The 18,676-nt window shown below is 39.4% G+C and overlaps 2 protein-coding genes across 4 annotated transcripts in view; one reads left to right on the top strand and one right to left on the bottom strand.

The window, feature by feature from the left end:
- The window catches only part of CDase (neutral ceramidase), a 139,656-nt gene that overhangs the window by 99,514 nt on the left and 21,466 nt on the right, over nucleotides 1-18,676 (bottom strand). The window lies entirely within an intron of this gene.
- The window catches only part of uif (sushi, von Willebrand factor type A, EGF and pentraxin domain-containing protein uif), a 52,196-nt gene that overhangs the window by 20,342 nt on the left and 13,178 nt on the right, over nucleotides 1-18,676 (top strand). For all 3 annotated transcript variants that reach the window (XM_069128151.1, XM_069128150.1, XM_069128152.1), the window contains exons 2-17: nucleotides 2,274-2,349; nucleotides 6,324-6,357; nucleotides 9,500-9,581; nucleotides 10,204-10,370; nucleotides 11,784-11,924; nucleotides 12,330-12,559; nucleotides 12,728-13,081; nucleotides 13,180-13,554; nucleotides 13,662-13,830; nucleotides 14,054-14,416; nucleotides 14,699-14,881; nucleotides 14,952-15,128; nucleotides 15,275-15,477; nucleotides 15,786-16,409; nucleotides 16,746-16,869; nucleotides 17,151-18,473. In XM_069128151.1, the coding sequence (XP_068984252.1) occupies nucleotides 2,278-2,349; nucleotides 6,324-6,357; nucleotides 9,500-9,581; nucleotides 10,204-10,370; nucleotides 11,784-11,924; nucleotides 12,330-12,559; nucleotides 12,728-13,081; nucleotides 13,180-13,554; nucleotides 13,662-13,830; nucleotides 14,054-14,416; nucleotides 14,699-14,881; nucleotides 14,952-15,128; nucleotides 15,275-15,477; nucleotides 15,786-16,409; nucleotides 16,746-16,869; nucleotides 17,151-18,473 (4,621 nt within the window). In that variant the 5' untranslated portion in view covers nucleotides 2,274-2,277. The remainder of the gene's footprint in view (nucleotides 1-2,273; nucleotides 2,350-6,323; nucleotides 6,358-9,499; nucleotides 9,582-10,203; nucleotides 10,371-11,783; nucleotides 11,925-12,329; nucleotides 12,560-12,727; nucleotides 13,082-13,179; nucleotides 13,555-13,661; nucleotides 13,831-14,053; nucleotides 14,417-14,698; nucleotides 14,882-14,951; nucleotides 15,129-15,274; nucleotides 15,478-15,785; nucleotides 16,410-16,745; nucleotides 16,870-17,150; nucleotides 18,474-18,676) is intronic.

Below are 18,676 nucleotides of genomic sequence, written 5' to 3'. Positions count from 1 at the left end.
GCGACGAAGGTAAATTAACGTGCTTTCACGAATTTTTCAGAGTTTCTAGTTGAGCGTGTGTAGTGTATACACGAACATAATAATTTAAGAAGTGTTCTTTGTTTCTTTCGGACACAGTCGTTTCTTTATTCGGTAACTTTCTACGCATGAGGAAGTAATTTCTTTATTTGGGAAATTTTGTATATTTCGTGCGGAGCAAAATTTCATTTCGTAGTAATTAATATAAAATAAATACAACGGGGTGTAAATATCTTTCGTAGCCGCTGTATGAGATAACGAAACCCTGTATCAGATCCGAAACCCAAGAAACAAACACTTCGCATCGATCCAGTGAAAAAATACGACTCCCGAGAACATCAACGTCCGTCTCAAAGGAATTAATCAAAGAGAAGCGGACAATACAATGGCAGAGAGCACTCGATAACGGTAACGGTACCCATTGCGAAAGGAACCAGCTGCTACCTCGATTCCCACTCTTCGAACGCGTAATTAGGTCGTTCCTCTAATCGTCGATTCTCGCGCGTCAAATATATTTACTCTGTTGGAATTCCTTGATTGACTCGGCGTTTTAACGTTGCTCGTTTTACATATGCACATATATAAATATATACATATATGTAGTATAAATATAATAATAGCGAATATAATATGATAATATTAGTAGGGAATATTAGCCAAGCTTAATTATTCCAACATACGTCGTCAGCATGGATAACAATTTTGCAATTTCTAAAATAGAGAACTGTCAATCGCGTTCAGCCATTGGAAGCGTACGAATATTTCTGCGATTGTGTAGGCTCTGAACGAACGCTGTGATCGGTCGACCGGGCCGGAAGACCCGTTACCTGCAATCGACAGGAAGTCTGCATCGTCTAGGCTGGCCACGCCACGAGATTACGATTACGCTTGCGGGAAATCTGGCCGGACATGAGCGAGCCGAGTCAAACGCTGCCACCTTCGCCTCTCCGCGAACTCCGCGACTCTGTCGATTATCGGTGGCGGTATAACGGTTCCCAAGGGGATTCACCGAGGAGCGTGTGTCTTCCTTCGCGACGAACGCACCCGTTCACGTGGCGGATTCAACGGAGAAATCCAAGTCGTTGGCCTCCTGCTGCGCTTCGTTCGCTCGTTCGTTTGCATTCGGCGGCAATCTGACAGAGTTATCGCTCTGTAGAATTATTTCGGTGGGGATTTTTGGGTCGATGGTAAAACCTTCGATGTGATTACTTTGAATTCTTTACCCTGTTTTCCTCTTCGTTACTTTAGTATTCTTATTTTATGGAAAGATCGTGTTCGTTTATTTGGTTCACCAGAAATCTGGTGTAGTCATCGTTCTCTAGAACCGACGTTTCGTTGATTCTTTTTCTTGACTTCTTAAAGAAGACTGGTTCGATACTAGGACCATTTACTCGCGCTTATCGTCAGACTATACGACGTTAACCCCGTTCGAATCCAAGGATGACCGGCAATATGAAACGTCGTTAAATAATAATCCGATGTCTGCGGAGATTTATCACGTTTCTCGATTACGCGGCAGGCTATGCTACTGCTGTGCCACAATTCAGCCGCAGAAACCGTAAGGAATTTTATGGGAACCGGCGTACATCCTATACATAGAGCGACTTTATGTGCCGCATACTCCGTAGGGGAACGACGAGCCTCGCTGAACTCTGTATTTAAATATTTCGCACTGACCAGCTTCGTTTCATCCTTATACCTGATCTTTCGCTCTCAAACGATATTTTTAAGCCGGGATACTTCGTTCCAAAGCATAGTTTGTTTTATTCGCCGTTCCATAAAATTATAACGCTCTTTGCCACGTAAAATGCAGAAGATCAAGTAAAACGATACATTCTAAAATTAAGTATCGATAATTCGAATTATTAGAGACGTCCATGGCAGAAAAAATTATTTCATTGACTGTTAGTCGAGACTGAACATTTCTGTTGCTAGGTTAAATCGCCTTTTTGCGAGCATTTAATTAAACTAGTTTCACTTTCTCTAATTATTCTCTTGAGACTCTACCATATGTTTTTTACACGAAGAAATTTACATAATAGTTTCTAATTATAATAAAGTTTTTGTGTCACGAAGAGATCAACCTCGTTTAAATACAAATACTGTATTTGGAAAGTGTCAAGGTCTGCGTATAGTCCTCGAGTCATATTACTGCTCAAACACATCTCCCTCGTCTTCTCTTTCCCCGATGTTAATGAACGGTCGATGCTAATGAACAGCTTGTTCAAACGAGACTCTTTTCTTCTATGTTGCAGGAATATGCTGATAAGAGAATTGGCGGCCGTGTGGGTCGCCGTCCTCTTGTGCCATCTTCAGCTAACGGAGTCTCAGGTGAGCGCTCGATTATTATTCCGCTATGGCTTTTCGATGACATCGCGGTCTACATTGTTTCACACTTACTTACGTATAAACATATTCCGTCGTGCTAAGTGAATATAATGGAAATCGGAGCGATCGAAATCGGGTCGAGAAGTCACAACGTGATTTTTAACGATTCAATTCATCGCCCATCTCGTCCTTGTCAATTTACCTTACTACGATACGCTTATACGTTTAACGAGAGGGAAATTTCATCTATCGGATATATCGTAGCTCCCATCGTGAATATGAAATTCTAGAAGTATCTTCAAGATTATCGAGAACATCGTTTCGTAAATCGCTTAAATTTTGGAAATTTTCCCGTCAAATAAAATTCCTCGTATACGACGTGTTCCAGATGAAAGATTCGAATTAAACGTATGGCGTTTGAAATCGATCATCTCTGATCAAAGTAAGAACCACTTTGATCGATTGATAAAAAAAAGGAAGACCTGTCGTTTCTCGAAGAAAACGATCAAATCGAAGAACGTAATAAATTAAAAGCTAAATTATGGTCTTATCGTAAAACAATATCCACCGATATTTTCAGTTTGTAATATAAAAGTTACTCGGAAAGTGATACGTCTAAGGTATAATCTTCGAACCGTTCATTCACACGCAAACGCGAGGGCGTCACGCGAGGATTAAATGGAGATTTGTCGGTTTGAACGTGGCATCTTGGTGTGCCAGCAGGGCATCAAGGATCCTCGTTTCACTATACAACAACTCGCGTAGAATTCTTGAGAAATCGAGCCGAGGATTATGAAGTAATTGGCATGTCGAGCCCCACAGGAGTTGGCATCGTTGGCTGGCCGTTTGCTCGGCACCTGAATGTGGAGTGTGTGTGCGAGGTGAAAGTGAATTTCAGACCGCGTGTACACGCGTGTGCCCTATCCGAAGCGCAAACAATGTTACCAACTGTGCACAGTTGCAACATTTTGAGTATAGGAAGAACCAACGCGTCAGGAAAACGTTTCGTGTACTTTCAACTGCGTGAGACAACTTTGATTTTCGCGCTAATTTTTCAATTCTATCGAACTGATCTCGCACTCCGCGTTAACCAAATGTCCTTTTCTTTCAAAGAGTTACGAGTTTTATTTTTTATCGCAGCTGTTTTTTAAAAGCCGATAAAAATAGAAAAGATCGGTATCTCTAAGTGTCGGATACGGTAGAATTTTGTTAGTCGAGAAGATTTTTCCGAATTGATATCGAAAACTACTAAACGCTTTTATCTTTGACATACCAACGATAATATTCTAAATAATCGCTTTATATTTCATAGCGTATGTACACATCTGTCGATTCTAAATGGAAATAGCAAGTATTCATTGTCTGCGATTATTAGCTCGTTAGTTCGTGTTTCTTAACACCACGAAGATCGATCAAAATGTCTACATATCTACTTGCGAGTATCGCTGTATTATTATCTTTTATCGTCTCGTTGCAATGCAAATTCGATCGTTATTCGTCGAAGAAAGTTTTACACGCGAGATCATCGAAATGAAGATGAAAATCAAAGAGAAAGGAATAAAATTTACCAAAATAAACGCAACGTTTCGTCAAAATCCTACAAATGAGAGGAAGAAAAAATGGAAAGATCCGTTGACGCATCGAATACCAGTGATCGTTGGCTGGCCGCGTGGAATTCCATCGGCCTCCGTTTCTCCTCTCACGAGTGCCTCGCGTCGCACCTTGAAGGAATGCAGCACACCGTTATGTCACTGATATTCTGGTACGCGAAGAAAACTCGCGAGAACTCACGGTCGTATTCTACGTACGAACCACGGTGCCGCTTTCCGGCGAAGATGAGCGCAAAACCAACAGATCCTCCGCTAGATTGGCCTCCTTCACTTTCTCCAGTCGAATAACAATGCTATTCTATCTCCATTCGCTGCTGCGAATCCGCGCCATTCGATGCGTACTCGTACAACTTCTAAATAACGAAAGACTCGCGTAAGAAAAATACAGAAACCGCTTGATTCACCGAAAGATATTGTGCTCGGTACTACTTAGTTTAAGTACGTTCTGTCTCACCGAGCCTTCTCACTGGGTGGTCCTTCTCACTGATATCCTTAGGACGTGCATGTGACCTTAGACAAATAATAAAAAAGAAAAAAAAGAGAGAAACGAGGAGACATAAGAAGAACGAGAAATTTCTCTTTGTAAGATTTTCCTTATTTTCTTTTACTGCGGATAGATATACAAGGGTCTCGTGTATTACCTCGGCTCGATTTCTCAAGAATTCTAGGGACGTCGATAATTTATTCCATTTGTCGACAAGCTTTAAGATGTGTCTATTTCAAAATATTTATAGAAAGATTTCGCGTCTGTCGGATTAATTGCAATTTCTTAGGGTTAATCGAAGTTTGCAGAAATTGTTAGTCGTATCTTATCTATGTTCGTATAGTTTATCTAATCGATTAAAATTTAGTATGTCTAGTTATTAGAAATTTCTGCTCGAATTCTAGATCGAGCAGAAACAAAAATAGATTAGGTTTAAAGTCGAGACTCTAAACCCTCCACCTGCTACCCTATTCTTACTGGCGTCGTTCGCATACCAGGCCGTCTGAGTCAACGCAATCTTTTTTTTTAAGGTTTCTGTGTTTTAAGAACTTTCAAAAACTTCTTATACACTCTTTCAGGTTTGGGAAATATCATCCAGTAGTTTTTAACGCTACACGTTGCCTTGATTCTTCTAGGCAAAACAAAATTTAAACAAAGGCATGGGAAAAATGAGAAATTACTTAAAATTGCTAGTCGAAAACGACCCAATAAGCAGACGAAGGATTAAGTAAAATCGATGGCTGGGTCTGTCATTTTCTACCCTTCCTTATTTTCCACTCCTTTCTTCTCTGCTTTCCTCCTTTATTTACTCTTAAATTGTTAACTTACAATATATATGGTAAATATAGAAATATCTCTGTTTGAGAAATCCAACAAATAAGAAGAACTTTCCTCTTCGTGTAGAATAGTCGCGACATCCTCGTCCTTTTATGCAATCGACGTCGTAACTCGTATTTCCCGCGCTCTTCCGGCTTCGATTCAAAACTTTTATCCCACGTTCTCAGGCACGAACGTCCTCGGGTTTCGTCATTCGTCAAGTGGAATTGTAGCGAGTTACTAGATTCGGTATGTGTGAAATATTGCTTTTTTCTGTTAGAGAAATCTGTACGGTGTAGATACGGATGCGTTCATACTGTTACGTGTGACGTTAGATGGATCGAATCGATATTGATGGGAATTGGGTGAATAAGAGACGATTCTGTGGAGATTTCCTGGTTTTAAATACTGTTACGGTTGCAATTTTAGTTCTATGTTGCGTTTATGTTCGATAAAGTTACAGGGATAACAAGAAGATAAACTATTTTAGATGTCTGTGTATATACTGATAGGATGTTTAATTATTTACTTATTTATTTATTCGCTAATTTATTTGTTTAGCACTATGCTGAAACTTATAGGAATAACGAAAAATTACCGATTGATGTATTTTAGCCGCATTTCACTTGTCTCCAAATTTCTCACTTAACATCTACAGAATTCATTATATACTTTGTCAATTGCTCTGTCCATAAAAGAAAAGATAATTTCAAGAAAAATCGAGCCACTCGGAGATTAAACGATCGACTGAATTCGCCGAAGATATCTTAACTTCAATATCAAAAAGGTTTAGTAATAAATTAAATTCTTAAAAAAATCAACCAACGACCTTGACGAATCTTTTTACCTTCATACACGCATGCACGTTCAAAAATTCATATACGCTTTTATATTGAAAGCCTAAGTGCAAGAAACTACACTTACGACTTCTATAAGAAAGCTTAAAATTTATTTCACTTTAAATTCCTGTCGCTTTATCGGGACGAAAGAAGGCTAAAGTGGTCGAGTGCTTTGAGTTACTACGCCGTAAAGGGTTTTTAACGCGTTACTATGTTTCTTTGTTACAGGTTCCTACCACAAATGTCTTCACCTGTCCGAACGGTGAGTAACTTTAAAAAAATACTTCTCGATATCATCGACTTCTAAAGCAAGTAATTCCTGACTGAAGGCCAGACTATCGGTCGCCTTGAAAAGGTCGCACCTGGTGGTCCTATACCTGGCCAGGTAGACTACTAAACTCATGGACCAGGTTGTGCTTCAAAATTTTTTAAAGCATAGGGTCCCTATTATGTGGCCACGAATCTGCCAGAATTTCATTTTTTTTCTAAAGGGAAGGCAGATGTTTCTTCGTGAAAATAGAAAACTTAACGTAATTTATATTGTAAATTAATATTATTTTTATCAATATTATAAAATATTGTTATACGTTAATTATAACGTTAATATCGTTCCATTATTTTATTAGGTTTTGTAAAATTGAGTCGGAAACGTTCGAATATGTTAAGAATTTTGAACATCGAAGTAGCGTGTCATCTTAAATTTGTCGGTAAATATTGCGTTATTAAGTAACAAATCGTGAAAACAAATACTTGCGCAATTTGTGTAATTATTGTCTCAATAATCACGACACAGTTGACGTTAACGAAACGATCGAAGCAGAAAGGCGAAACGTGTAAAGACAATACAGGGATATATTGAAATATCAGAGTATGTCCTTACGTATTACTTTTTTAATTTTTAACGCACACGCGTGAACGATTATAACAATTTCAACGATTAGAATTTTTCTATTAATTCTTACTTCATTCTTATTCATCCTTTTTCTTCTAAAAAGGTAACAAAGATATATTTCTCGATCGGACAAACTTTCTTTCTTGTCTTCTTATTTCCTCCCCTTGCTCTTATAGCAATTTCATACTGCTTTTTGGAAAACTCTACTATTGCTAATAGTTTCCATCGGATAAATTCTTTACCTAGCATGATGCACTTCCAGTATCATTTCGAGTAGAAACCAAAGTATCTCTTTCTTCGATGATCTCAACAAAGAATGAAATAAATCAAAATATCTTTTTTCACGTCGTATATCAAAATCTTTCTCGTTCTCTTAATTCGAAATAGCCGAGCCTCGACACTTACTTGTCTCTTCTCGTACTTGTGCTTTCTCCTTTCTTACTCCTGAAACCTTAATCTTTCCACGATCGAACTGCACAACGTTGCACAACTTGGTTGTTCTTTTGAAAAAAAAATTTGAGGAGGAATACGAAAGCGAGACGCGTACGGCGAATAAATCACGCGAGGGACAATGAGGATAAGAGTTCGGCCATTCGCAACGTTGCTCCACTTTTCCTCGTTACTGGCAGCGCAATTAAGTAGGTTGCACGTACAAGTATGAAGCTACTTGATCGTTAACCGTGTTCTGTCGCGTGAGCTCGAGACGTTTCATGTTCGATCGAGCCGGACCTGTGCCGGCGAGCACGAATCTACCGCTTTCGGATGCAAGAATTCCTCGAGCTTCGAAAATAACTTTATTTCAGCTCGCTGACCCTGCTCCAAGGCCTTGGAACCATGCTCGATCATCGAGGGCCTGAATAATTCGTCCTGTGATCTTTGAATCGCGATGCGAAACAAATTTATCGAAGGCTTAAAATCATCGTCGTGACGAAGATACGGACCTTCTTTTCCTTTCAGGATTAAAATTGTTGAGTTATTTAACGGAATCTGTATGACAGTATGAATGTAAAATTTATTCCAGTAAGCCGAGTATCGATATTAACATTAACAAACGAGGAGCACGAACGAAAATACGGTTCCATCAAATCTTTTCTTCCCCTAGAGGATTAATTTTAAGATTCAATATGGTTATCCTCGTACTTGCTTTTGGGATTAAATGTACGTTTTCGTCATCTTCTCAAACGCTTCGGAAATGTTGTTTGTCGGACGATTAGTTATGATATTAATTTTTTATCAAAATTCGTAACCTTGTCATATATATATATATATATATCTTTGGACCTAATGGATCGTTACATTTTACAATATTGCTTAAGGAAGGGAAAAAAGAGAACGTTAAACAGGAGGAGAAGAGAAAGCAACGATTAAAAAAGGGATAGATCGATTGTTATATTTTTGGAGACAGCGTTAACAATCACGTACACAGATCTTTCCTTTAATACATTCTACGACGATTTGCAAACGTTCGTACCAGGGAAAATATATCGCATGCGTTGTTTCAATCAAGAAATGCTAATAGTCGCGAGGAGAACCGCATGGTCGGTATAAACATAGCCGTTTGACCTTTTAAAAGAAAGGAAGGCCGGCATCGAGTATTTCTCCGTGAGTCTAACGCAAGCTGGCATCGAGAAACCATTGAGAAATCGCTTGAACGCAGAAACTATCGTTAAATACCTACGACAATCCCAATCGATATCTTCGAATCTCTCGATCAACCACGCTATTTGTACGTGCAATTATACTTCGTTGTAAAATTTTATTTTATTTGTATTTAATTATAGAATCTATTCGTTTCTATAAAGTAATAATAGAGCGATACCATATCAGATACACGGAACAACGATCGACGAGTTAATAAGTCAAACACTCGTTGGATTTGTTGAAAATCGGAAATAGTCAAATTCGTAAAAAATCCGATGCTCGAGAATCGAAAGGCGAAGAACACGAGAGCACGAGAAACGTTTCAGCCGACTCGGCGAATCTCTTCTGTAATGTGTTACCCGCTTACCCAGCGACCTACCTTTGACTCTCGGTGCTCACACACCGCTGAATCGCATTAAAAACGATCGAGGTCGTTGTGTCCGTCCCTGTCTGTACAGGTCACCGGTTAACCGCGTTTCCTGCGTCGAACCTGTACCGAAAGTTTCACCTCTTCGCTCGTAAATCGATCAGACAATGGTACAATGGTTCGCGAAAATATTAGAACGCTTATCGTAGAAGCCACGATAGGAATAGTTGATTGTTTAATGGTGAGGTAATATTTTTGACGCGATATACAGGTTTGCGATATGGGATAGATTTAATAAATGTAACGTAGATTTGTGGTCGTTAGATGTTGACTATGAATGTAGCAATATCTCTGAGTATGATAAATAGAGAAAACAGGGGGAAAAGATTGAACTCGTCCACTATTATACTAAATTTCGGAGTAGGACAAATTTTGTTCTGTTATTGCGTGCCATGTGGCACGATCGTGCAAAGAGAAATATAACTTGATATTTTTCTTGCGCAGGATGGGAACTGAAAGGTATACATTGTTACAAATTCTTCAACATCAGGCACTCTTGGGAAAAGGCAGCGGAATTATGCAGGAGGTAAGTGGATCAATTGTCAATAGCCTTTTCATCGTGTTTCTCTCGGTGCTACTGGCTTTAATAATTCAAGATAACGATTTCTACGTTTTTTGTGCATAAAAAAAATTTATTCGCTAAGAAACGTCTCGCGTGCATAGGTGAAAATTCGTTAGTAATCCGCGAAGATAGACAAATCTGCGAATTACTGTATTACCAATTATTATTTGATCCATTTTATACCTACAGCGTCGTAGGTAACAAAACTCCGATCCGTGTACAGTTATCGAGAATTTACGTAGAGATTTCATCAAATTGACCCAAAATTTTACATAAATAACAAATGCATGAAAATCCTCGGTACCAAACACGTGAGACATTCTATCAAACTTGCCGCAACCCAAACATTCGACAAAAGCGATTCGATCGTCGCAGAAAATCATCGATTCCGATCGAAATCTTCTATCGAATGACTCGATTCATGTCCATTTATGTACTCGTACGCGTCGGCGTTGCGAAACGAGGAATGAGAACAGAGGAAAGAAAATAAAACGGAGCATCGCGAGGAAACTCGGTGAATGCCTGTGTAACCGCGTCATTACACGCTAGAACGAAGCAAGAGATGGACGAATTGATGCGATTACAGGTACGGCAGCGAACTGATGGTGGTGGAGTCGTACAGCGAGAACAACATGTCCGCGAGCATGATCGGCCGGCATTTGGATCGTTACTGGCTTGGCCTGGCCTCCCTCGACGATTTACGAACCAACACGCTCGAGTCGGCCGCTGGAATGCTCGTCTCCCAATACGCCGGTTTGTAAAATCACGCTTCGCTCGACTTTCCAGACACCTCCACCTCTGACTCTTAAATCTTCCTTGGCGCCATCGTTATTCGAAGACGAGATCGTTATGACGTACGATCATAGATGAACCGAAAAAATGTTTTTCATTATCCAATGGCGGCCATAAGTATCAGCACACCTATTGGTATTTCACACACATTACACGCTTCGCATTGCCATTATGTTTTCTAATTGCCTCGTTATAAATCTGTTACTCAATTCGTATCACGTGTGCTTTACGATATAGATCGTTGAATTAAGAAAAATTTGTTGGAATTTTTCAATAAATACAATTAACGGTAGATTCTAATACTTGTGAGCCATCTAATACTTCTATAAATTCAGAATACTATATATATTTTTTAATATTATTATTTTAATTCGTATCTTTGTAAATACATGTATAAAATTTTACAGCAGTGTTATTTTTGGTACAACTAGTATATCGTGCATATATTTCTAAATATATATATTTGGAATAACAGTTGTATCGAAAATAAGAATTGTGAAATTTGATATGTAAATTTACGTACGTCTTAATCGAAGAGCACACTGGGAAAATATGACGAGTCAAGGCAACAATAGTTTGCTCTGGAATTGACGTCCTTCTAACGATCGAATACACGTGCAGGCCGGTTTTCATCGGGGTCACGGAAACGCGGAACTGCATCGTGTATACGACACGAAGACACACTTTTCCCACAACAATGCCCAGATACCGTCGCTTTTACGTCTGCTCAGGTGCAAGCTGCAATTTACTCGTCTGGCGTATTATATATTTGAATAACATTTTCTTTTCTTTAGCTGTTCCTCCAACTATCTTCATATAACGCGAATTCTGTCGCTTCTTACCAGTAAATTCGGTTTTCGATTTCTACGTTCCATAAAATGATTTTTCTTTTCGATGTTCCAAGGATATCGAAAACTATCGCGTCACATAATTGTATTTGTCATTGGAAGGTAGACTGCCAAAAGAATTGTAAAATTCTCTATTTCAAGTATACCAAGAAATAACGACTTAGAAAACAATAATTTTCAAACGAAATATAAATTAGACGAATACACACGCGCAAGTTGAAATAATATTAGAGGTCGATTCGAAAATTTGGTAATGAAAAATTATTTTAAAATGTAATACAGCCCTGTAAATTTGCCAACGAATTATAGAAAAAGACGCGATATTTAAAGTCGTTTGCTTCGCTTTCATAGAAAGTTCTCTAACAAATTCCTTGAGATAATAACACTATCACGAGTCCAATTGAAAAGAATGGCAAAAGTTAGACCAATTTTCTTAAATTCCTGGCCATTTCATCGAGCGCCTCGCGTTTCCCCGAAATTCCATCGAACGAGAAGGACAGTGGGCCTGAACAGCTTTGGTATTCAGGTTTCTGGGCGTCGAAGCAGCCGAATCCGCAATCAGGTGAATGCGTGGACGTCGCGTTGACGGATGACCGACAAACGTGGGAGCTGACCACGTGCGAATCCTTGCTTCCTTTCATGTGCCGTGCCAACGCCTGCCCGGCAGGTAATCATTTCTCCACGACCTCACACAACCCTAATCGCCTGACTGTGAATGTTTATAATATAATAAATTCATATCTTTGAGAAATTGAGAAATTTACTCGAACTTTTAATACCAGACCTATATATATACGTAATTGAATATAAATTGAGAAAACGGAAATTAAAGTAGAAAACGTAAAAAGATTTATTTTATATTTTATCATCCGCATTGGATATTCCTTAAATTTTCGAACGTTATACTTCTTAGATTTATGTTATCATATCGTTTCGAACTTGACGTATATTTCAGTACATTTTTGTATATTTAAATATTCCATAAAACGTGCAAACATTCGCGGTCTGGTCTACCAATCACCGTAAGATATCATCCATCTTTATAGTTAATATTATTCGTGAATATTCGTAGGCTCTTTCCACTGTTCTAACGGAAAGTGTGTGAACGCGGCGTTTAAGTGTGACAAACAGGATGATTGCGGTGATTTTTCGGACGAAATAGATTGTCCGGCTAATTGCCAGTTTTATATGGCCAGCAGTGGCGACGTGGTCGAGAGCCCTAATTATCCGCACAAATATGCACCCCTCAGCAACTGCAAGTGGACCTTGGAAGGCCCTCAAGGCCATAATATCCTGTTACAGGTACAAGACCCCCATTTTAACTCTCATGTTGATATTCTTTTTTTATTTCGATGTTCACGATAGCCAGTAAAGAATATCAAATAAAAATACAGGTTGCACTCTTTATCAAAGAATCGTAAGAGAACTCTATTAACGTCAACGAATTATCTCTTCTTCTTCTTTGTTCAGTTCCAAGAATTCGAAACGGAAAAGAGCTTCGACATAGTACAGATCCTGGTCGGTGGTAGGACAGAAGAAAAATCCGTGAACCTGGCGACCCTCTCCGGCAAGCAAGAACTCACCAACAAACTATTCGTATCCGCCTCGAACTTCATGATCATCAAATTTAGCACAGATTCGTCGGTCGAAAGGAAAGGTTTCCGAGCTTCGTGGAAAACCGAACCGCAAACTTGCGGCGGAATTCTTCGAGCAACTCCTCAAGGACAGGTGCTCACCTCTCCAGGATATCCTCAGAATTATCCTGGAGGATTGGAATGTCTGTACATTCTGCAAGCTCAACCTGGTCGTATAATGTCGCTCGAAGTACGTGATAGAAAGAAAGAACTAAGTTTCTAATGAGAAGATAAATTTCGATTTTGCATCTCGATCTTTCATTAACGGTAATTGATTCTACTTCCTAGATCGAAGATCTGGATCTCGAGATGAATCGGGACTACATTCTAATTAGAGACGGTGACTCGCCAATGAGCAGACCGATAGCCAGACTAACAGGCAAATCGGAAGACAATCCTACGGTGATCATGTCAACTGGAAGTAACTTGTATCTCTACCTCAAGACTAGTCTTGGTGATTCAAGAAGAGGCTTCAGCATTCGATACACTCAAGGCTGTAAAGCTACGATAATTGCTAGGAATGGAACGGTTCAGTCGCCATCTTTCGGGTTGAACGATTATCCTAACAACCAGGAGTGCTTGTACAGGGTGAAGAATCCTCAAGGAGGACCGCTGTCCCTGAAGTTTATCAGCTTTAACGTTCATAAGACTGACTTTGTCCAGGTAACTAAGAATTATTTTCCTTCGAGAAAACAATTATTATCGTTCTTATTTAAGAGATTCGAAAAGAATGGACCTTTTGATAATTAACCGATTAACTTTTTCGATAGATATACGATGGTCCAAATACTAATGGCCTCCGTTTGCATCCTGGAAGTGGGTTCACGTCGAACACGAGACCAAAGATCACTTTGACAGCTGAGAGCGGAGAAATGTTGGTTAGATTCACCTCTGATGCTCTTCATAGCAGTCCTGGCTGGCAAGCAGAGTTCTCAGCAGGTAACATTCAAATGAGTAGAAGATTGTATGGCATTTTCTAGATAATTACGATGGCTGTTTTTAGTCGTAATTATTTGTATTGGTCGTCTCATCGCGAAAATTTTCCACTATTTATTATTAGGCTAGAGTAGAGTCACGACACAAGAAGGAATAAAACACACTGGTATAAAATCGATAGAAGTTACGATACTGTTCGATACGTTAAATCTACGAATTTTTTTAGATTGTCCTCAGCTTCAGTCCGGCGAAGGAGCATTAGCGTCAAGCAGGGACACAGCTTTCGGTACAACGGTAACGTTCTCCTGTCCCCTGGGCCAAGAATTTGCCACTGGTAAAGCGAAGATTACCACAGAGTGTCTTCCTGGAGGGAACTGGTCTGTTACCTACATTCCCAAGTGTCAAGAAGTTTACTGTGGACCGGTACCGCAAATTGACAATGGTTTCTCCATTGGATCCTCTAATGTTACCTATCGAGGCTTGGCTACATATCAATGTTACGCTGGTTTCGCATTCCCATCTGGTAGACCTACCGAGAAAATTTCGTGCATGGCTGATGGAAGATGGGAGAAGAAGCCATCTTGTTTGGGTAAATAATTTTAAGAGTTTGTATCAGGGAAGTAATTGTAATCTAGTCTAGTCTAAAACCGCGATCTATCTTCCAAAGAACTTATAACTCGATATCATAAAGAGATTTATTAAGAAAGAATTAAAGTTTTGAATATTACTAACTTTGAAAAACAGAAAACAGATGAATACCGTGAAGCAACAGGAGAATTAAAACTATTAACTTTGAACAGTCTAAAAATTAGGTATATATAAAAGAAGATATAATATCAAAATATCAAATATTAATTAATTCCCTCTATAGCCTCTCAGTGTTCTCCGCTTCCGGAAGCGCCGCACTCGAACATAACTATCCTAAATGGAGGTGGACGAAGTTACGGAACAATTGTACGATTCGAGTGTGAGCCAGGATACGTTAGAAGCGGACATCCTGTGATTCTCTGCATGAGCAATGGAACCTGGTCCGACGAAGTACCAACGTGTTCTCGTGGGTATTCGATTCTTTGTAACAGATTGCAAAATATCTCTTTGCTATTTGACCATACTTTCTCGTGTAGGTGCAAAGTGTCCGTTGCTACCCACGATCAAGAACGGTTTCGTAGTCGACACGACCAAGGACTACTTTTATGGAGACGAAGCTAGAGTGCAATGCAACAGAGGCTATAAGCTGTCCGGGTCGAATATCATACAGTGTGGACCCAATCAGCTGTTCGATAATGTACCCACTTGCGAAGGTAAGGATTGTAAATACTTTGATTTAGACTTATATTTCATAACTAATGGATATTTCATAGCAGCATTTTTTAAGCCTAAACCCTAATGGTTAATATCGTCTTCTTATCAAATAAGAGAATTATGCAATAAAATTTATTTTCTACAGATATAAACGAGTGTGCATCGAGCCAATGCGACCTAGCATCCACAGAGTGCATCAACAATCCTGGTGCGTTTACTTGCAAATGCAAACCTGGATTCGCTCCAACTATGGAATGCAGACCTATAGGCGATCTTGGATTGATCAATGGTGGTATCCCGGATGAGTCTATCACCGTTTCAAGCTCTGAGAATGGTTACACCAGAACTGTGAGTATAATTCTCATACTCGCATTATGATTCGCATTATGACTCGCATTATGACTCGCATTATATATATGCGTGTGCGATATGTACAATGTTTGCAGTACATTTATTACAAGCACGGCTTATTACTGTCGAAGAAGGAATTAACAAATGTGAGAAAAATTAGAATGTAATTCAATAACATATGTACTATTTGCAATATATTTATTTATATTTGTTTAGTATTTATAACGCATCTCAAACAGGCGATGTGCTAATGTCAGTTACTGCTACCCGATGTGTCAAATATAAAAAGATCTTGAAAATTTCAGGGCGTTCGACTGAACAATGGCGATGGTTGGTGCGGCAACAACATCGAACCAGGCGCAAACTGGGTAATGATCGATATGAAAGCTCCAACGATCATCCGCGGTTTCCGTACGCAAATAGTCTCCAGAGTAGATGGAAACATAGCCTACACATCAGCAGTACGAATTCAATACACCGATGATCTAACAGATACCTTTAAAGACTACACGAATCCTGATGGAACACCGGTAGAGTTCAGGATATTAGAACCTACTTTATCTGTTCTAAACTTGCCAGTTCCCATCGAGGCACGTTATATCAAATTTAGAATTCAAGATTACGTTGGAGCACCCTGTATGAAACTCGAAATCATGGGATGCACTCGTTTAGAGTGTACAGATATCAACGAATGTGCCATTAATAATGGTGGTTGCCACCAGAAATGTATAAACAATCCTGGAAGCTATGCTTGTATGTGTAATACGGGATACGAATTGTACAAAGGCAATGGAACTGCTGGTTTTTACATAGAGAAGCACGAGACTGGTGAGAGAGATGGAGATTTGGTTCAGAAGAATAAGACTTGCGTACCAGTTATGTGTCCAGCCATATCGGCGCCTGAGAATGGAAAATTATTGTCGACCAAGGTTCGTATTTAATGTATACTTTTCGAATAATTATAGTATAATGTCTTTGACATTCACTTAGAATGAAATTTTATATATTACAACTATATTATTTTTTACACGAAATATTTTATTTTATCATTGTATTGTATTGTGGAGGACGGTTGCGAGCAGCGGCAACATTGCTTTGCTCGGAGTTTGTTTGTCGATACGTTTGTTTGGTATGTCAAGACGGCGTCAAAGTCCCAAGGCAAAACATCAACATGAGTCGCTCTCGATTCGCGTCGTCTTCTGACTCGTCCTCTACAATTCCATTATTATATTTATATATTGTTACATTTTGTATTTTGTTTCTAGCAAAAACATCACTTTGGTGATCTTGTGAGATTCCAATGTAACTTCGGATATGTGTTGTCTGGTTCCTCGGCTGTTATTTGCACGTCCAGTGGAGCTTGGAATGGAACCACTCCCGAATGTCAATGTAAGTGGGATCGTCAAAAATACTGTTTTACAATAAATTATCCAAGATATAATTTGAAAGAACACGTAAAAATTTTTTTTGTCTTATTTAATGTTTCCCATATTCTATAGCAGTTCAAATAATATCCTTTACATTTTTCAATACTAAAGGTAGTATAATATATAGAGCAAATGACACACACATATACTCGTACAATCACTGAATGAGACACCGAAGAAATCATTGAGAATCATACGAACGGATTAACCAAAACTATTATTTCTAACAAAATATTTCCACAGATGCCAAGTGTGTGTCGCTACCAGACGACAAGAACGAAGGCCTCTCGGTGATCCGCAGCGACGAAGCCAGCGTCCTGGTACCATTCAAACAAAACGTCACCCTAAAATGTGGCAGCAACGGTCGTTATTTGCGCAATACAGCTACCTCAGGCTTCCGTCAATGCGTGTACGATCCGAAACCAGGTCTACCAGATTACTGGCTATCAGGTTATCAACCAGCCTGTCCAAGAGCCGACTGTGGAAAGCCTCTTCCAACACCTGGCGCGGAATACGGTCAATATTTGGACACCAAATACCAATCTTCCTTCTTCTTCGGTTGTCAAGACACCTTTAAACTGGCTGGCCAAACAAATCGTCATGACAATGTAGTCAGGTGTCAAGCAAATGGAATCTGGGACTTTGGGAATCTCCGATGCGAAGGTCCCGTTTGTGAAGACCCTGGACGACCTAGCGATGGCTTCCAAGTAGCCAGAAGCTACGAGCAAGGATCAGAAGTTCAATTCGGTTGCAGTAGACCAGGATATATTCTCATTAATCCTCGACCAATTGTCTGCGTTCGAGAGCCAGAATGCAAAGTCGTGAAGCCTCTTGGTCTAGCCTCTGGACGAATCCCAGACTCAGCCATCAATGCAACCTCGGAAAGGCCTAATTACGAGGCTAAGAACGTCCGTTTGAATTCAGTGACCGGCTGGTGTGGTAAACAAGAGGCCTTCACTTACGTCAGCGTTGATTTGGGTCAGGTTTATAGAGTAAAAGCAATTTTGGTGAAAGGTGTGGTGACGAATGACATCGTTGGCAGGCCAACGGAGATTAGGTTCTTCTACAAACAGGCTGAGATTGAGAATTATGTCGTCTACTTCCCTAATTTCAATCTGACTATGAGAGATCCTGGGAATTACGGAGAATTGGCGATGATCACTTTGCCTAAATATGTCCAAGCTCGGTTTGTCATTCTTGGAATTGTTAGTTATATGGATAACGCTTGTTTGAAGTTTGAATTAATGGGTTGCGAGGAACCAGTGACAGAACCATTGTTGGGATACGACTATGGGTTCTCTCCTTGTGTGGACAATGAACCTCCAGTGTTCCAGAATTGTCCTCAGCAACCGATTGTGGTACAAAAGGGAACGGACGGAGGATTATTGCCTGTGAATTTCACTGAACCCACGGCTATTGATAACAGTGGAAGTATTGCGCGATTGGAAGTAAAACCTCATAGTTTTAGGACACCACTGAAGGTGTTCCAGGATACTGTGGTGAAATATGTGGCCTTTGATTATGATGGAAATGTGGCTATTTGTGAGATCAACATCACTGTACCTGGTAAGCATATATTCTATCTTCATTTTTGTAGCCTATTACATGTTTCAACGTTAGAATTATTATTGAAATTATTCGAGAATTATTTCCCTATGGTCATACAAGATTTCTTACGTTTCTGGTACCAAATAAGAAAGGTGTATGCTTTCAAGCTTTTATAATCAATAAATTTTAAAAGTTCCCTTATATACGATGACATTCAAAAT

Source organism: Bombus flavifrons, chromosome 15, assembly GCF_040668555.2.
Source record: "Bombus flavifrons isolate JBK064 chromosome 15, iyBomFlav1_principal, whole genome shotgun sequence".
In the NCBI taxonomy this organism is placed as follows: domain Eukaryota; kingdom Metazoa; phylum Arthropoda; class Insecta; order Hymenoptera; family Apidae; genus Bombus; species Bombus flavifrons.
This window is presented reverse-complemented; position numbering and strand designations above follow the sequence as displayed.